The sequence below is a fragment of the Lepidochelys kempii genome, chromosome 9 (genome assembly GCF_965140285.1).
Source record: "Lepidochelys kempii isolate rLepKem1 chromosome 9, rLepKem1.hap1, whole genome shotgun sequence".
Classification (NCBI taxonomy): domain Eukaryota; kingdom Metazoa; phylum Chordata; order Testudines; family Cheloniidae; genus Lepidochelys; species Lepidochelys kempii.
In genome coordinates this window covers 84,726,502-84,741,306 of record NC_136388.1, presented here as the reverse complement: position 1 = coordinate 84,741,306, position 14,805 = coordinate 84,726,502, and the positions used below count along the sequence as shown (strand labels likewise).

The window sequence follows — 14,805 nt, the reverse complement described above, 5'->3', positions numbered from 1 at the left end:
CTACCAACAAAAGTGCTAGTGTAGACATCGTGTGGGGCTCTGGTAGGTGTCAGTCCTTCAAAATCCACAACTGGGTTTTCCCTGGGGTTACGAGTTCATGACATGTTCTGTTGGAACCAGAAACCCCACTAATAAGTTAGTCTTTCCTTTGTACAGCTTGCACCTTTGATCTTGAAACTCTAAGCAGGTAATCAGCAGATAATGGTCCTCTGCTCTGGACAAAGCTTCAAAACACTGGGTTTTTGCATAAGCAGAAAAGTGGAATTTGCAATTGCCCTCACTTCCCCCTAGAGATTCCCCAGGCAAACCACTTGACACTGTTTATCCCCAAAGTCCATTCTTGCCTGGTACATTGTTCAGTATAGTCCTCTGAAGTTCATAATACTTCACAAGATTAATATCCCATCTTCCACCTAGAGAGGTTACATATAATCCCACCACACAAAAATACATAAACTTTGCATTTCATATGATGGACTCCAAAGATACTTAAACTTAATTCATTAAGATTTTTTTCAAGGATATTGCAGGAAATTGCCATATCTGTTACACCAACAACATGCTGAAATGTTCCCAGGACACAAATCTAAAGGTTTCCTATCCCAGAGAGCTTTCAATCTAAGAATGGAAAAGGAAGAGGCATTAGGAGATCCAGATGGCAGAACTTACTTAGACATACGGATTCAGATTTATTTAAATATTATTTATTTCATTTGCTTATCTCAGTGAGCCTCATGGAAAAACTGAGTCTTTAGTACTGTAATGTCATGTTTGCTGGTAGAAAGTTAAAACATTCAGTGTACATGGAGCAGAGGCAGAGCTAACCACAGGCCTAAGCAATGAATCAAAACACTTGGAGCCCCAGTCTACAACCTTGTAAGGCACATGCTGACCCAGTCTCTTCTTCCAATAGCAAGACCAAATGGGGAAGAAACCCATCACCAACCCAGATCTCTCTGCCTCAGAGTAGAAGGCAACTTATCACCTGATCTCTCCCTTCTTACAACCTGGAGGCCTGCAAGATGTAACAAAGGCCCCTGTGTTTTTTATCTGAAATATAAATAATGTGCCTCATAATCAACACTGGTGAGAGCCACTCAGATTATTCATGCAACAATCTGAGAACTAGAGCCTGCTATCCGCCCCGTGATTCACCCCCAAATTTGCAGACATTCCCAGATTAAATGTGGAATTGTGGAGTCTGCAGCTTATGTGGAGAAGAGGTAGCATAAGATCAGTGTGATACTGACCTCTGAAGAAGGACATGTGGTCAGTCAGCCTTCCTCTTCCTTCTAACCTCCAATCCATGTGCAGGGGAAGAGAAAAAATTTTGTTCCTCTTCTTTGAGGCTTGAGCATGTATTCCCTTCTCGAATGGAGGCATGGCCAAGTCATTAGTTTAATTTGTTTTTCACTTTTCTTATGTGAAATCTTACACATGGGCTTTACTACTTTCACTTTGCTAGACTTTATTGCAACACTCTTTGCCTTGTTTATTGTCTAGTGACCAGGATCATCATTAAAGATAATGGCTGGCTTGCACAAGGCACCACAGGGTACATTTTGTGCAGAATGTATCATTACCTAATCTGCCTAATACGTGTTTAGGAATGGCTAGGCATGAAGATAAACTTGCTATGGTATTTTAAATAAATAAAACATAGGTAGAGTAATATGCCATTTCTTTTTAAAAAACATTGAAAGGCATAAGAAGATGTACTAATTTGCAATCTGTTCTGACTTGTTTTATACTTCCTTTAAACTAAGGCTTCAAATTAGCTGATCTTGAATTTACAGATGACATATTAGTAGGCAAGAAAGCACATGTCATGTTATGTTTGATGACATAGTCAAGACTCTTTCATATAACTATATTAAAATATTATCTTTACAAAACTTGAATGGTTGGGACATATTAAAGCTGAAAGTTTTATGTTCACAAAGAGCAAAACACTTCTGAAAGAGACACCACCATCAACCTGAAATTGAGTAAATTTTTAAAAATTAGTTAAAAGTAGTTTCAGATACTAGACCTGGCCCTGAGTTACCCTTGCTACTTTTTCTAGCTTACAACCATATTTTCCTACTTTTATAATAAGGAAACAGATGATATGCAAAATTCTGTCATATGCACAAAGTTAACAAACTAGAAAAACAGATTTTTCGCCTCTCCAATCTCTTTCGGTTATAGACACCTTGTGTGTCACTTGTAGTTAAAAACATGAACTGTGATTTTTAAGTGGATGATGTCCCTTTTAAGAGCTCACCCAAGACACTACACTTATTAAACTGTTTTGAATTTTTTTTCTGCCTTTGAAGAATGAAGGGCTAAGTCGACGCTGCCAGGATTCAAAATTGTGATTTCAGGGAATCCTGACAGTGATTCTCTGGTCAAACAAAATTCTAAACTGTCCCCTTCAGTTTATATTAATGCTATGGATTCTTGACTTAAATGTATATAAGCCAGGAAAATCAAAGTTAAGATTCAACCTTATCCTGTTCTGTAAGGTTATGTAGGCAACACTACATGCTAATATAGGAAAATCCTTGCAATAACTTGGCACTATATGCTCCAAGATCCAATCATACCTATTCTGGCTTTGGTTGATTAAAGTTTGGCAACCCTGTGGTTATTTTTTTCTGTATTTCTTCAGATAAGTTTGTAGGTGATTACTGTTTCTTTTCTGTAGAATGACAACAGTGCACTATGTACTTTGAAGGCAAGTCTGAAAACAAGGGCCCTGATTCTCCCCTACACTACAGCTGCTTTAGGCCTTTCCAGTAAAAGGGAGCAGAAACAGTTCTTGGGGAATACCATCAGTGTATGGAACCTTCCAGCCAGTATAAACATTCTGTGCCAGCTCCTCTCCTGGGCAATAGCATGAAGGGAATGCCAGGGGAGGGAGGAATGTTGAAGCATGGGTGGAGCAGCCTAATCTATACTGTAATTTATGCCTAAATCTGGGCAGCAGTGCTTAATTTGTAATGAAAGAGGTGACAGGGCTCAAGCAATTAGGTGTCATGGCTCAAGCAATTTCTATACTTTCATAATTGATGTGGCAAGTCGAGAGGTGCCAGGGCTATGAACTGCCAAGCCTAGAGGTGCCGGAAATTAACCACTGCTGGGCACACTCCAAATACCAGAAATTGCTTCTCTGTTCCTGCCCTCAACAAAGGAATTAATTAATGTTACCCCTTTTTGACCCAAGAGGTTAGTATTTGGGATCTTGCAGGTTGATTCCCTTAGGAGCAGAAATTGATGATATACTTTCAGGTATACTTTGATGCAATCCTCTTTATTTACAAAGAATGTACAAAGTCCTGTTTCCCTGAACACAGTAAGAATCAAACAGTAGGAGACAGATTCTTTGCTGACAGTTCCGTGTGTTGCCCTTGCCTCCAGGCACCACCCCCCTACTTATATATCCCAAAATGCCATTGGCCTTCTTGGCAACGAGGGCACACTGTTGACGCATATCCAGCTTCTCGTCCACTGTCACCCCTAGGTCCTTCTCTGCAGAACTGCTGCCTAGCCATTCGGTCCCTAGTCTGTAGCGGTGCATTGGATTCTTCCATCCTAAGTGCAGGACTCTGCACTTGTCCTTGTTGAACCTCATCAGATTTCTTTTGGCCCAATCCTCCAATTTTTCTAGGTCCCTCTGTATGCTATCCCTACCCTCCAGCGTATCTACCACTCTTCCCAGTTTAGTGTCATCCGCAAACTTGCTGAGGGTGCAATCCACACCATCCTCCAGATAATTAATGAAGATATTGAACAAAACCGGCCCCAGGACTGACCCTTGGGGCACTCCACTAGATACCGGCTGCCAACTAGACATGGAGCCATTGATCACTACCCGTTGAGCCCGACAATCTAGCGAACTTTCTACCCACCTTGTAGTATCCAGCCCATACTGCTTTAACTTGCTGACAAGAATACTGTGGGAGACCGTGTCAAAAGCTTTGCTAAAATCAAGGAATAACACGTCCACTGCTTTCCCTTCATCCACAGAACCAGTTATCTCATCATAGAAGGCAATTAGATTAGTCAGGCATGACTTTCCCTTGGTGAATCCATGCTGACTGTTCCTGATCACTTTCCTCTCCTCTAAGTGCTTCAGAATTGATTCCTTGAGGACCTGCTCCATGATTTTTCCGGGGACTGAGGTGAGGCTGACTGGCCTGTAGTTCCCAGGATCCTCCTTCTTCCCTTTTTTAAAGTTTGGCACTACATTAGCCTTTTTCCAGTCTTCCGGGACTTCCCCTGATCGCCATGAGTTTTCAAAGATAATGGCCAATGGCTCTGCAATCACATCCGCCAATTCCTTTAGCACTCTCGGATGCAATGCATCCGGCCCCATGGACTTGTGCATGTCCAGCTTTTCTAAATAGTCCTGAACCATTTCTTTTTTCACAGAGGGCTGGCCACCTCCTCCCCATGCTGTGCTGCCCAGTGCAGTAGTCTGGGAGCTGACCTTGTTCGTGAAGACAGAGGCAAAAAAAGCATTGAGTACATTAGCATTTTCCACATCCTCTGTCACTAGGTTGCCTCCCTCATTCAGTAAGGGGCCCACACTTTCCTTGGCTTTCTTCTTGTTGCCAACATACCTGAAGAAACCCTTCTTGTTACTCTTAACGTCTCTTGCTAGCTGCAACTCCAGGTGTGATTTAGCCTTCCTGATTTCACTCCTACATGCCCGAGCAATATTTTTATACTCATCCCTGGTCATTTGTCCAATCTTCCACTTCTTGTAAGCCTCTTTTTTGTGTTTAAGATCAGCAAGGATTTCACTGTTAAGCCAAGCTGGTCGCCTGCCATATTTACTATTCTTTCTACACATCTGGATGGTTTGTCCCTGTAACCCCCATAAGGATTCTTTAAAATACAGCCAGCTCTCCCAGACTCCTTTCCCCCTCATGTTATTCTCCCAGGGGATCCTGCCCATCAGCTCCCGGAGGGAGTCAAAGTCTGCTTTTCTGAAGTCCAGGGTCCATATTCTGCTGCTTTCCTTTCTTCCTTGTGTCAGGAACCTGAACTCGACCATCTCATGGTCACTGCCTCCCAGGTTCCCATCCACTTTTGCTTCCCCTACTAATTCTTCCCGGTTTGTGAGCAGCCGGTCAAGAAGAGCTCCGCCCCTAGTTGGTTCCTCCAGCACTTGTACCAGGAAATTTGTACATTTTCCAAAAACTTCCTGGATTGTCTGTGCACCACTGTATTGCTCTCCCAGCAGATATCAGGATGATTGAAGTCATGAGAACCAGGGCGTGCGATCTAGTAGCTTCTGCGAGTTGCCGGAAGAAAGCCTCGTCCACCTCATCCCCCTGGTCTGGTGGTCTATATCAGACTCCCACCACGACATCACCCTTGTTGCTCACGCTTCTAAACTTAATCCAGAGACTCTCAGGTTTTTCTGCAGTTTCATACTTGAGCTCTGAGCAGTCATACTGCTCCCTTACATACAGTGCAACTCCCCCACCTTTTCTGGCCTCCCTGTCCTTCCTGAACAGTTTATACCCATCCATGACAGTACTCCAGTCATGCGACTTATCCCACCAAGTCTCTGTTATTCCAATCACATCATAATTCCTTGACTTTCCCAGGACTTCCTGTTCTCCCTGCTTGTTTCCCAGGCTTTGTGCATTTGTATATAGGCACTTGAGATAACCTGCTGATCGCCCCTCATTCTCAGTATGAGGCAGGAACCCTCCCCTCTCACACGCTCCTGCTCATGCTTTCTCCCGGTATCCTGCTTCCCCACCTACCTCAGGGCTTTGGTCTCCTTTCCCCGGTGAACATAGTTTAAAGCCCTCCTCACTAGGTTAGCCAGCCTGCTCGTGAAGATGCTCTTCCCTCTCTTTGTTAGGTGGAGCCCGTCTCTGCCTAGCACTCCTCCTTCTTGGATCACCATTCCATGGTCAAAGAATCCAAAGCCTTCTCTCCGACACCACCTGCGTAGCCATTCATTGACTTCCACAATTCGACGATCCCTACCCCGGCCTTTTCCTTCCACGGGGAGAATGGACGAGAACACCACTTGCGCCTCATACTCCTTTATCCTCCTTCCCAGAGCCACGTAGTCTGCAGTGATCCGCTCAAGGTCATTCTTGGCAGTATCATTGGTGCCCATGTGGAGAAGCAGGAAGGGGTAGTGGTCCGAGGGCTTGATGAGTCTCGGCAGTCTCTCCATCACATCGCGAATCTTAGCCCCTGGCAAGCAGCAGACTTCTCTGTTTTCCCGGTCAGGGCGGCAGATAGATGACTCAGTCCCCCTGAGGAGAGAGTCCCCGACAACCACCACCCGCCTCCTTCTCTTGGGAGTGGTGGTCGTGGAACTGCCAACCTTAGGAAAGTGCATCTCATGCCTTTCAGCTGGCGGAGTCTCCTTCTGCTCCCTTCCCCCAGACATATCATCTGGGCCACTCCCCGTAATGGTACCTGTGGAGAGAACATGAAAACGGTTACTTACCTGTATCTGCGTTGCTGGTACATGGACGTTCCCCCTTCTTCTTCTGGAGGTCACATGTTGCCAAATTTCTTCACTGGCCTCCTGTCCCCACTGTGCAGCCTGCTTTTCTTAAGGAGGTCACATGTTGCCAAATTTCTTCACAGGCCTCCTGTCCCCTCTGTGCATACTGCACTGTCTTCTGCCGAGCACCCAGGAGACGACGATGGCTAGCGGTCGTACTGCACAGTCTGCTGCCAGCAAGATGTATAAAGATAGATGGAGTGGATCAAAACAAGCAATAGACCAGATTTGTTTTGTATTCATTTTCTCCTCCCTCCCTCCGTGAAATCAATGGCCTGCTAAACCCAGTTTTGAGTTCTTGAGGTTTTGAGTTCTATCCTTGAGGGGGCCATTCTGTTTCTCACAAAGCCACCCCCTTTGTTGATTTTAATTCCCTGTAAGACAACCCTATAAACCATGTCGTCAGTCGCCCTCCCTCCATCAGGGCAACGGAAGACAATCATTCTGCGCCTTTTTTCTGTGCAGATGCCATACCACGGCAAGCATGGAGCCCGCTCAGATCACTTTGGCAATTAGGAGCACATTAAACACCACACACATTATCCAGCAGTATATGCAGCACTAGAACCTGGCAAAGCGAAACCAGGCAAGTAGGCGACGTCAGCGCGGTGACGAGAGTGATGAGGACATGGACACGGACTTCTCTCAAAGCACGGGCCCTGGCAGTGTGGGCATCATGGTGCTAATGGGGCAGGTTCATGCGGTGGAACGCCGATTCTGGGCTTGGGAAACAGGCACAGACTGGTGGAACCACATAGTGTTGCAGGTCTGGGACGATTCCCAGTGGCTGCAAAACTTTCGCATGCGTAAGGGCACTTTCATGGAACTTTGTGACTTGCTTTCCCCTGCCCTGAGGCACAAGAATACCAAGATGAGAGCAGCTCTCACAGTTGAGAAGCAAGTGGCAATAGCCCTGTGGAAGCTTGCAATGCCAGACAGCTACCGGTCAGTTGGGAATCAATTTGGAGTGGGCAAATCTACTGTAGGGGCTTCTGTGATGCAAGTAGCCAATGCAATCAAAGATCTGCTGATATCAAGGGTAGTGACCCTGGGAAATGTGCAGGTCATAGTGGATGGCTTTGCTGCAATGGGATTCCCTAACTGTAGTGGGGCCATAGATGGAACCCATATCCCTATCTTGGCACCGGAGCACCAAGCCGCCGAGGACATAAACCACAAGGGGTACTTTTCAATAGTGCTGCAAGCACTGGTGGATCACAAGGGACATTTCACCAACATCAACATGGGATAGCCGGGAAAGGTACATGATGCTTGCATCTTCAGGAACTCTGGTCTGTTTCAAAAGCTGCAGGAAGGGACTTTATTCCCAGACCAGAAAATAATCGTTGGGGATGTTGAAATGCCTATAGCTATCCTTGGGGACCCAGCCTACCCCTTAATGCCATGGCTCATGAAGCCATACACAGGCAGCCTGGATAGTAGTCAGGAGCTGTTCAACTATAGGCTGAGCACGTGCAGAATGGTGGTAGAATGTGCATTTGGACATTTAAAAGAGCACTGGCGCAGTTTACTAACTCAGTTAGACCTCAGGGAAACCAATATTCCCACTGTTATTACTGCTTGCTGTGCACTCCACAATACTGTGAGAGTAAGGGGGAGATGTTTACGGCGGGGTGGGAGGTTGAGGCAAATCGCCTGGCTGCTGGTTACACACAGCCAGACACCAGGGCGGTTAGAAGAGCACAGGAGGGCGCGGTGCGCGTCCGAGAAGCTTTGAAAACCAGTTTCATGACTGGCAAGGCTACGGTGTGAAAGTTCTATTTGTTTCTCCTTGATGAAACGCCCCGCCCCTTGGTTCACTCTACTTCCCTGTAAGCTAACCACCCTCCTCTCCTCCCTTCGATCACCGCTTGCAGAGGCAATAAAGTCATTGTTGCTTCACATTCATGCATTCTTTATTAATTCATCACATAAATGGGGGGATAACTACCAAGGTAGCCCAGGAGGGGTGGTGGAGGAGAGAAGCACCAGGAGAGGTGGTGGAGGAGGGAAGGACAAGGCCACACAGCACTTTAAAAGTTTAAAACTTTGAAACTTATTGAATGCCAGCTTTCTGTTGCTTGGGCAATCCTCTGGGGTGGAGTGGCTGGGTGGCCGGAGGCCCCCCCACCATGTTCTTGGGTGTCTGGGTGAGGAGGCTATGGAACTTGGGGTGGAGGGTGGTTGATTACACAGGGGCTGTAGCAGCAGTCTGTGCTCCTGCTGCCTTTCCTGCAGCTCAACCGTACACTGGAGCATATTGGTTTGATCCTCCAGCAGCCTCAGCATTGAATCCTGCCTCCTCTCATCACTCTGCCGCTACCTTTCAGCTTCAGCCCTCTCTTCAGCCCGCCACTTACTCTCTTCAGCCTGCCACTTACTCACTTTAGCCCACCACCTCTCCTCCCGGTCATTTTGTACTTTCCTGCACTCTGAGATTGTCTGCCTCCATGCATTCGTCTGTGCTCTGTCAGTGTAGGAAGACAGCATGAGCTCAGAGAACATTTCATTGCAAGTGTGGTTTTTTTGCCTTCTAATCTTCGCTAGCCTCTGGGAAGGAGAAGATCCTGTGATCCTTGAAACACATGCAGCTGGTGGAGAAAAAAAAAGGGACAGTGGAATTTAAAAAGACACATTTTATAGAACAATGGGTACACTCTTTCATAGTAAACCTTGCTGTTAACATTACATACATAGCACATGTGCTTTCGTTCCAAGGTCGCATTTTGCCTCCCCGCAGCACGTGGCTAGCCCCTCCACCTTCCCAGTGGCTAACAGCGGGGAACATTTCTGTTCAGCCACAGGCAACCAGCCCAGCAGGAATTGGCACCTCTGAATGTCCCCTTAAGAAAAGCACCCTATTTCAACCAGGTGACCATGAATGATATCACTCTCCTGAGGATAACACAGAGAGATAAAGAATGGATGTTGTTTGAACGCCAGCAAACATACACTGCAATGCTTTGTTCTACAGTGATTCCCGTGTACATGCTACTGGCCTAGAGTGGTAAAGTGTCCTACCATGGTGGATGGAATAAGGCTGCCCTCCCCAGAAACCTTTTGCAAAGGCTTTGGGAGTACATCCAGGAGAGCCACAAATGCCAGGGCAAATTAATCATTAAACATGCTTGCTTTTAAACCATTTATAGTATTTTAAAAGGTACACTCACCAGAGGTCCCTTCTCCGCCTGGTGGGTCCGGGAGGCAGCCTTGGGTGGGTTTGGGAGGTACTGGCTTCAGATCCAGGGTGAGAAACAGTTCCTGGCTGTCGGGAAAACCGGTTTCTCCGCTTGCTTGCTGTGAGCTGTCTACAACCTCATCATCATCATCTTCCTCATCCCCAAAACCTGCTTCCGTGTTGCCTCCATCTCCATTGAAGGAGTCAAACAAGGCTGGGGTACTGGTGGCTGAACCCCCTAAAATGGCATGCAGCTCATCATAGAAGCGGCATGTTTTGAGCTCTGACTCGGAGCAGCCGTTCACCTCTCTGGTTTTCTGGTAGGCTTGCCTCAGCTCCTTAAGTTTCATACGGCACTGCTTCGGGTCCCTGTTATGGCCTCTGTCCTTCATGGCCTGGGAGATTTTGACAAATGTTTTGGCATTTCAAAAACTGGAACGTAGTTCTGATAGCACGGATTCCTCTCCCCATACAGCGATCAGATCCTGTACCTCCCGTTCGGTCAATGCTGGAGCTCTTTTGCGATTCTGGGACTCCATCATGGTCACCTCTGCTGATGAGCTCTGCATGGTCACCTGCAGCTTGCCACGCTGGCCAAACAGGAAATTGAAATTCAAAAGTTTGCGGGCCTTTTCCTGTCTACCTGGCCAGTATATCTGAGTTGAGAGTGCTGTCCATAGCAGTCACAATGGAGCACTCTGGGATAGCTCCCGGAGGCCAATACCGTCTAATTGTGTCCACAGTACCCCAAATTCAACCCGGCAAGGCCAATTTCAGTACTAATCCCCTTGTTGGGGGTGGAGTAAGGAAATCGATTTTAAGAGCCCTTTAAGTCGAAAAAAAGGGCTTCGTCGTGTGGACAGGTGCAGGGTTAAATCGATTTAATGCTGCTAAATTCGACGTCAACTTATAGTGTAAACCAGGGCTAAGGTGCCACAAGGACTCCTCATTATTATTACCTTCCAGATTAATGCATGTTTCAGATCTTACCCAAATACACGCTACCGTCAATTCTTATTAATTAAACTAAAATTTATTAAAAAACAAAAGAGAGAAAGTATGATTAAAAGATCAGTATACATACAGACATGAGTTCAATTCATTTAGGTGCAGATTCATAGCAGAGAGAGTGAGCTTTGTGGTTGCAAAAAGTTCTTTCAGAAATAATTCATAGTTTATAGTCCAATGTCTAAATATCATATTCAGGGCGTACCAGCATAACTGGGACCTCAATCTTGCGACTCAAACTTCCCCTGAAGAAGCTTAAGCAGATCTGAGATGACAGACTCAGGACCCCAGGATCTTTTATATAATTTCATGTCCTCTTTGACAAGTTGGGATTTCCTCAGGGAACAAAAGGTAATTAGGATGGCTTTGAAGGAGGTACATCACCTGTACTTAGCTATACAAATTAACATAAGGCCATTTGCTTTTGCCACCACCATTCACAGTACATTTCAAAGAGAGATGAATCCCAAGATATCCCATGTTTACAATTCATTTAAATGATATCAGAATACAGCATAGACAGGGACTGTTGATTACATTGTCCACCCTACTCATACATATGTAAATACACAAAAGTGTCACACATGGCCTATTGAATTAGCGGAAGGGTTCCAAGAGTAGCCCCTCCTCTAAAAAATGTTTGAATGCAAGAATTTTCCTTTCTTTTGGTAATGATTTGTTTAGGCTGGTCCCAGTCTGTTCTTATGGTGGTAAGTGTGTAGTTGCTGGTGAGTATTTGCTTCAGGTTCGGGGGCTGTCTGTAAGTGAGGACTGGCCTGTCTCCCAAGGTCTGTGAGAGTGAGGGGTCATCTTTCAGGATAGGTTGTAGATCCAGATGATGAAGATGTCATCAATGTAGCTCAAGTAAAGTAGGGGTGTAAGGGGATGAGAGCTGAGGAAGCGTTGTTCTGTCAGCCATAAAAATGTTGGCATATTGAGGGGCCATGCGGGTACCCTAGCAGTCCCACTGACTTGAAGGTATAAATTGTCCCCAAATCTGAAATAGTTGTGGATGAGGACAAAGTCATAAAGTTCAGCCACCAGGTTTGCCGTGATAATACTAATGCAAATACTCACCAGCAACTACATACCACACAACAAAAACACCAACCCAGGGACCAAACCCTGCTACAAACCCCGGTGCCAACTCTGTTCACATATCTATTCAAGGGACACCATCATAGGACCTAGCCACACCATCCGGGGCTCGTTCATCTGCATATCTACCAATGTGATATATGCCATCATGTGCCAGCAATGCCCCTCTGCCATGTACATTGGCCAAACCAGACACTCTCTGTGCAAAAGAATAAATGGACACAAATCTGACATCAGGAATCATAACATTCAAAAACCAGTAGGAGAACACTTCAATCTCTCTGGTCACTCAATAACAAACCTCAAAGTGGCTATTTTTCAACAAAAAAACTTCAAAAACAGACTCCAACATGAAGCTGCAGAACTGGAATTAATTTGCCAACTAGATACCATCAGATTAGGCCTGGATAAAGACTGGGCGTGGTTGGGTCATTACAAAACCTAAACTTAATTTTCCCAATACTAATTTCTCCCTACCGTTACTCACACCTTCTTGTCAACTGTCTGTAATGGGCCACTCTCTTACCACTTCAAAAGTTACTTCTCCTCCCTTGGTATCCTGCTATTAATTGATTTATCTCATTAGACTGACCTAACATTTGGTAAAGCAACCCACATCCTTTCATGTATTTATACCTGCTCCTGTATCTTTTACTTCATGCATCTGATGAAGTGGGTTCTAGCCCACGAAAGCTTATGCCCAAATAAATTTGTTAGTCTCTTAGGTGCCACAAGAACTTCTCATTTTTTTTGCTGATACAGACTAACATGGCTACTACTGAAACCTAAATTCAATATAAAATCCTTTTTTGGAGAGTCTTTATCCCCATATGAAGGTTCAGATTCAGTGATGGCATTGACTTCAATGGGATTTGTGCCTGTACAGGCGAGGGGTGAATTTTGTCCTGACAGTCAAAAGAATGCCTCTATAAAATGACATGTGAGCAATATCGCAAACCCAGGCTCCGAAGTGAGGGTCCTCGTTCCATATTTGGGTTTTCCATTTAGAACCCGAGTATCTAAAATTGGAATTTCTGCACCTAAACTTGGTGCTCAAATTTGAGAGTTGGGCTCACATTTGATATAATGCAACTGGTAGCAATTAAAAAGTAAATCAAAACTCAGTTTTGTGTGTCTGTCAGCAGTCAGCCATGTAAATGAAATTTCAGAGGAATGTGCAGTAGAGAAGTATAAACCATACTTCCCTCCCCCATCCTAGCAGCCTGTAGTAATGGGGCTGTTAGAGATTGAACTTGCACACATTCTTTTGTAACTGTAAGGACGAGCTGATAGTTATCAGATCTATAAGACCTTAAATGTGCATGTTTCTCTTTCCCAAAGATTCACTGGGCAAAACTGACTTCAGTGAAGTTAGACCAGGGATAAATTTGATCCATTAGCTCCAGAATGTATTTTCTCAAGTGAAAGAATCTATTATAACTATTTTAGTATAAGTAGGCTCCTGTGCAGCTGCACAGCTATTACATACCCAGAGATTAAACAGTATTTTTGCTTTCAACACTTCGTCATTATTTCAGTTTTTAAGGCAAAACAAGTCATCAATTTGAGGTCCTCAAGAGTAAACCAATATCATGCTCGTTTATATATTTACTGGTGTAAAACCACATATTAAGAAAGGAATTTCTGAAAACCCACAGCACAAAAGGGGATCAGAGACATGATCCAGACATGAATTAGAACAAGACTTAGAAAATGGCTATGGAGGAAATGAATATGAAACACTTAGAAAATCAATTCAAACTGGTTTCAGTTTCAAGTTTCAGAGGCTCCTATTTACAATGGGGGAGATGTTATACCAATAAAATAAAAACCAGCAGGATCTTATTAAAGGGGGTAAGACAAAATGTCACATTTATTGTGAATACAAAAAGAATCGTAGCAGGCAGTCAGTTATAGCTATAATATTTCATTCAGTTTCACATTTATTCAAACATTCGTTCATTCACACACACAGGTTCTGCAGCTGCTGTATAGTTACCAGCCCTGAATGTAGCTTGAGTTCGTGGCTTGGGTTTGCAGCTTGTGGCGGCTAACTGGCCAGGAAAGCCGGGCACAAGGAAGAGCTGGGTCTCTGTTGGGCATGCACCGATGCCCTTCCATGTTGGCACCAGAATGTTACCCTTCAAAGTCTTCCATCTCACCCATCCTTTTTGTAGGCTTTAGTTTGAATCCAGAGTCTATAGGTCTTGCTGTGTCACGCTTCCTCTGGGTTTGGTATGATTGATCACCCGTCAATTGCAGACATGACTTTCAGCCTAGGACCTGGCTTTGATGTTTCTTCAATTGTACTTTTGTTCTTTTCTTTTGAGGGTGGACTCCTCTTACTTTGTCAGAGCTGTTGTCTGCATCTTCAACCATTGGGTGTTTACACTTTATTTCATCAGGACGGGCGGGGGCTGGAGGTTGATTCCATCATCCATACATATCTCATTCACACATCTAAACTAAACTAATAAGATTACAGCAGGGTTTTGCAAAAATGAAGGTTGCAGCAAGCTTTTACAAAATGGAATGAACATTTTAAAATGGAGTTTGGGACAAGTTAAAATGGAGTTTGAGTTACAATATGGACAAGTGTAAGGAATAGCAAACAGTGAACAGAAGTTACAATATAGACAAGTATAATGAATGACAAACAGTGAACAGAAGTTATAATGTTGAAACAGTGTAAGTTTCAGCGATTTAAGCAGCAATTGGATTGAAAGTGAAACTCAATTAGCCAGGTATTGGGATAACCGGTTTTATGAATGAGTGTTGTTTCATTCATAAAACTTTGCTTCCGAAGTTATATTAATAGAGTGAACAATTAAAAACAATTTCATTGATCAGTTCTACACCAGCGGAGTGGATGTTCCTTTTCCTTTCTTGGAATGTCCCTGTTTTAGCATCATACAAGGGAGAAGTTACAGGTGTTGCATCCGGTTCTTCAAAGGGGTCTTTTATTGGCAAACTGCTGGTGGCTTTGTGCATC

General features: G+C 44.5%; 1 protein-coding gene across 1 annotated transcript in view; it reads right to left on the bottom strand.

The window, feature by feature from the left end:
- Positions 1-8,427: 8,427 nt before the first annotated feature.
- Positions 8,428-14,805, bottom strand: part of LOC140916826 (uncharacterized) — a 60,469-nt gene continuing 54,091 nt past the window's right edge. Inside the window, exons 4-5 of the mRNA XM_078854253.1 lie at positions 9,700-10,297; positions 8,428-9,120 (exon numbers count right to left, since the gene is read on the bottom strand). Of these exons, the coding sequence (XP_078710379.1) occupies positions 8,849-9,120; positions 9,700-10,099 (672 nt within the window). The 5' untranslated portion in view covers positions 10,100-10,297 and the 3' untranslated portion in view covers positions 8,428-8,848. The remainder of the gene's footprint in view (positions 9,121-9,699; positions 10,298-14,805) is intronic.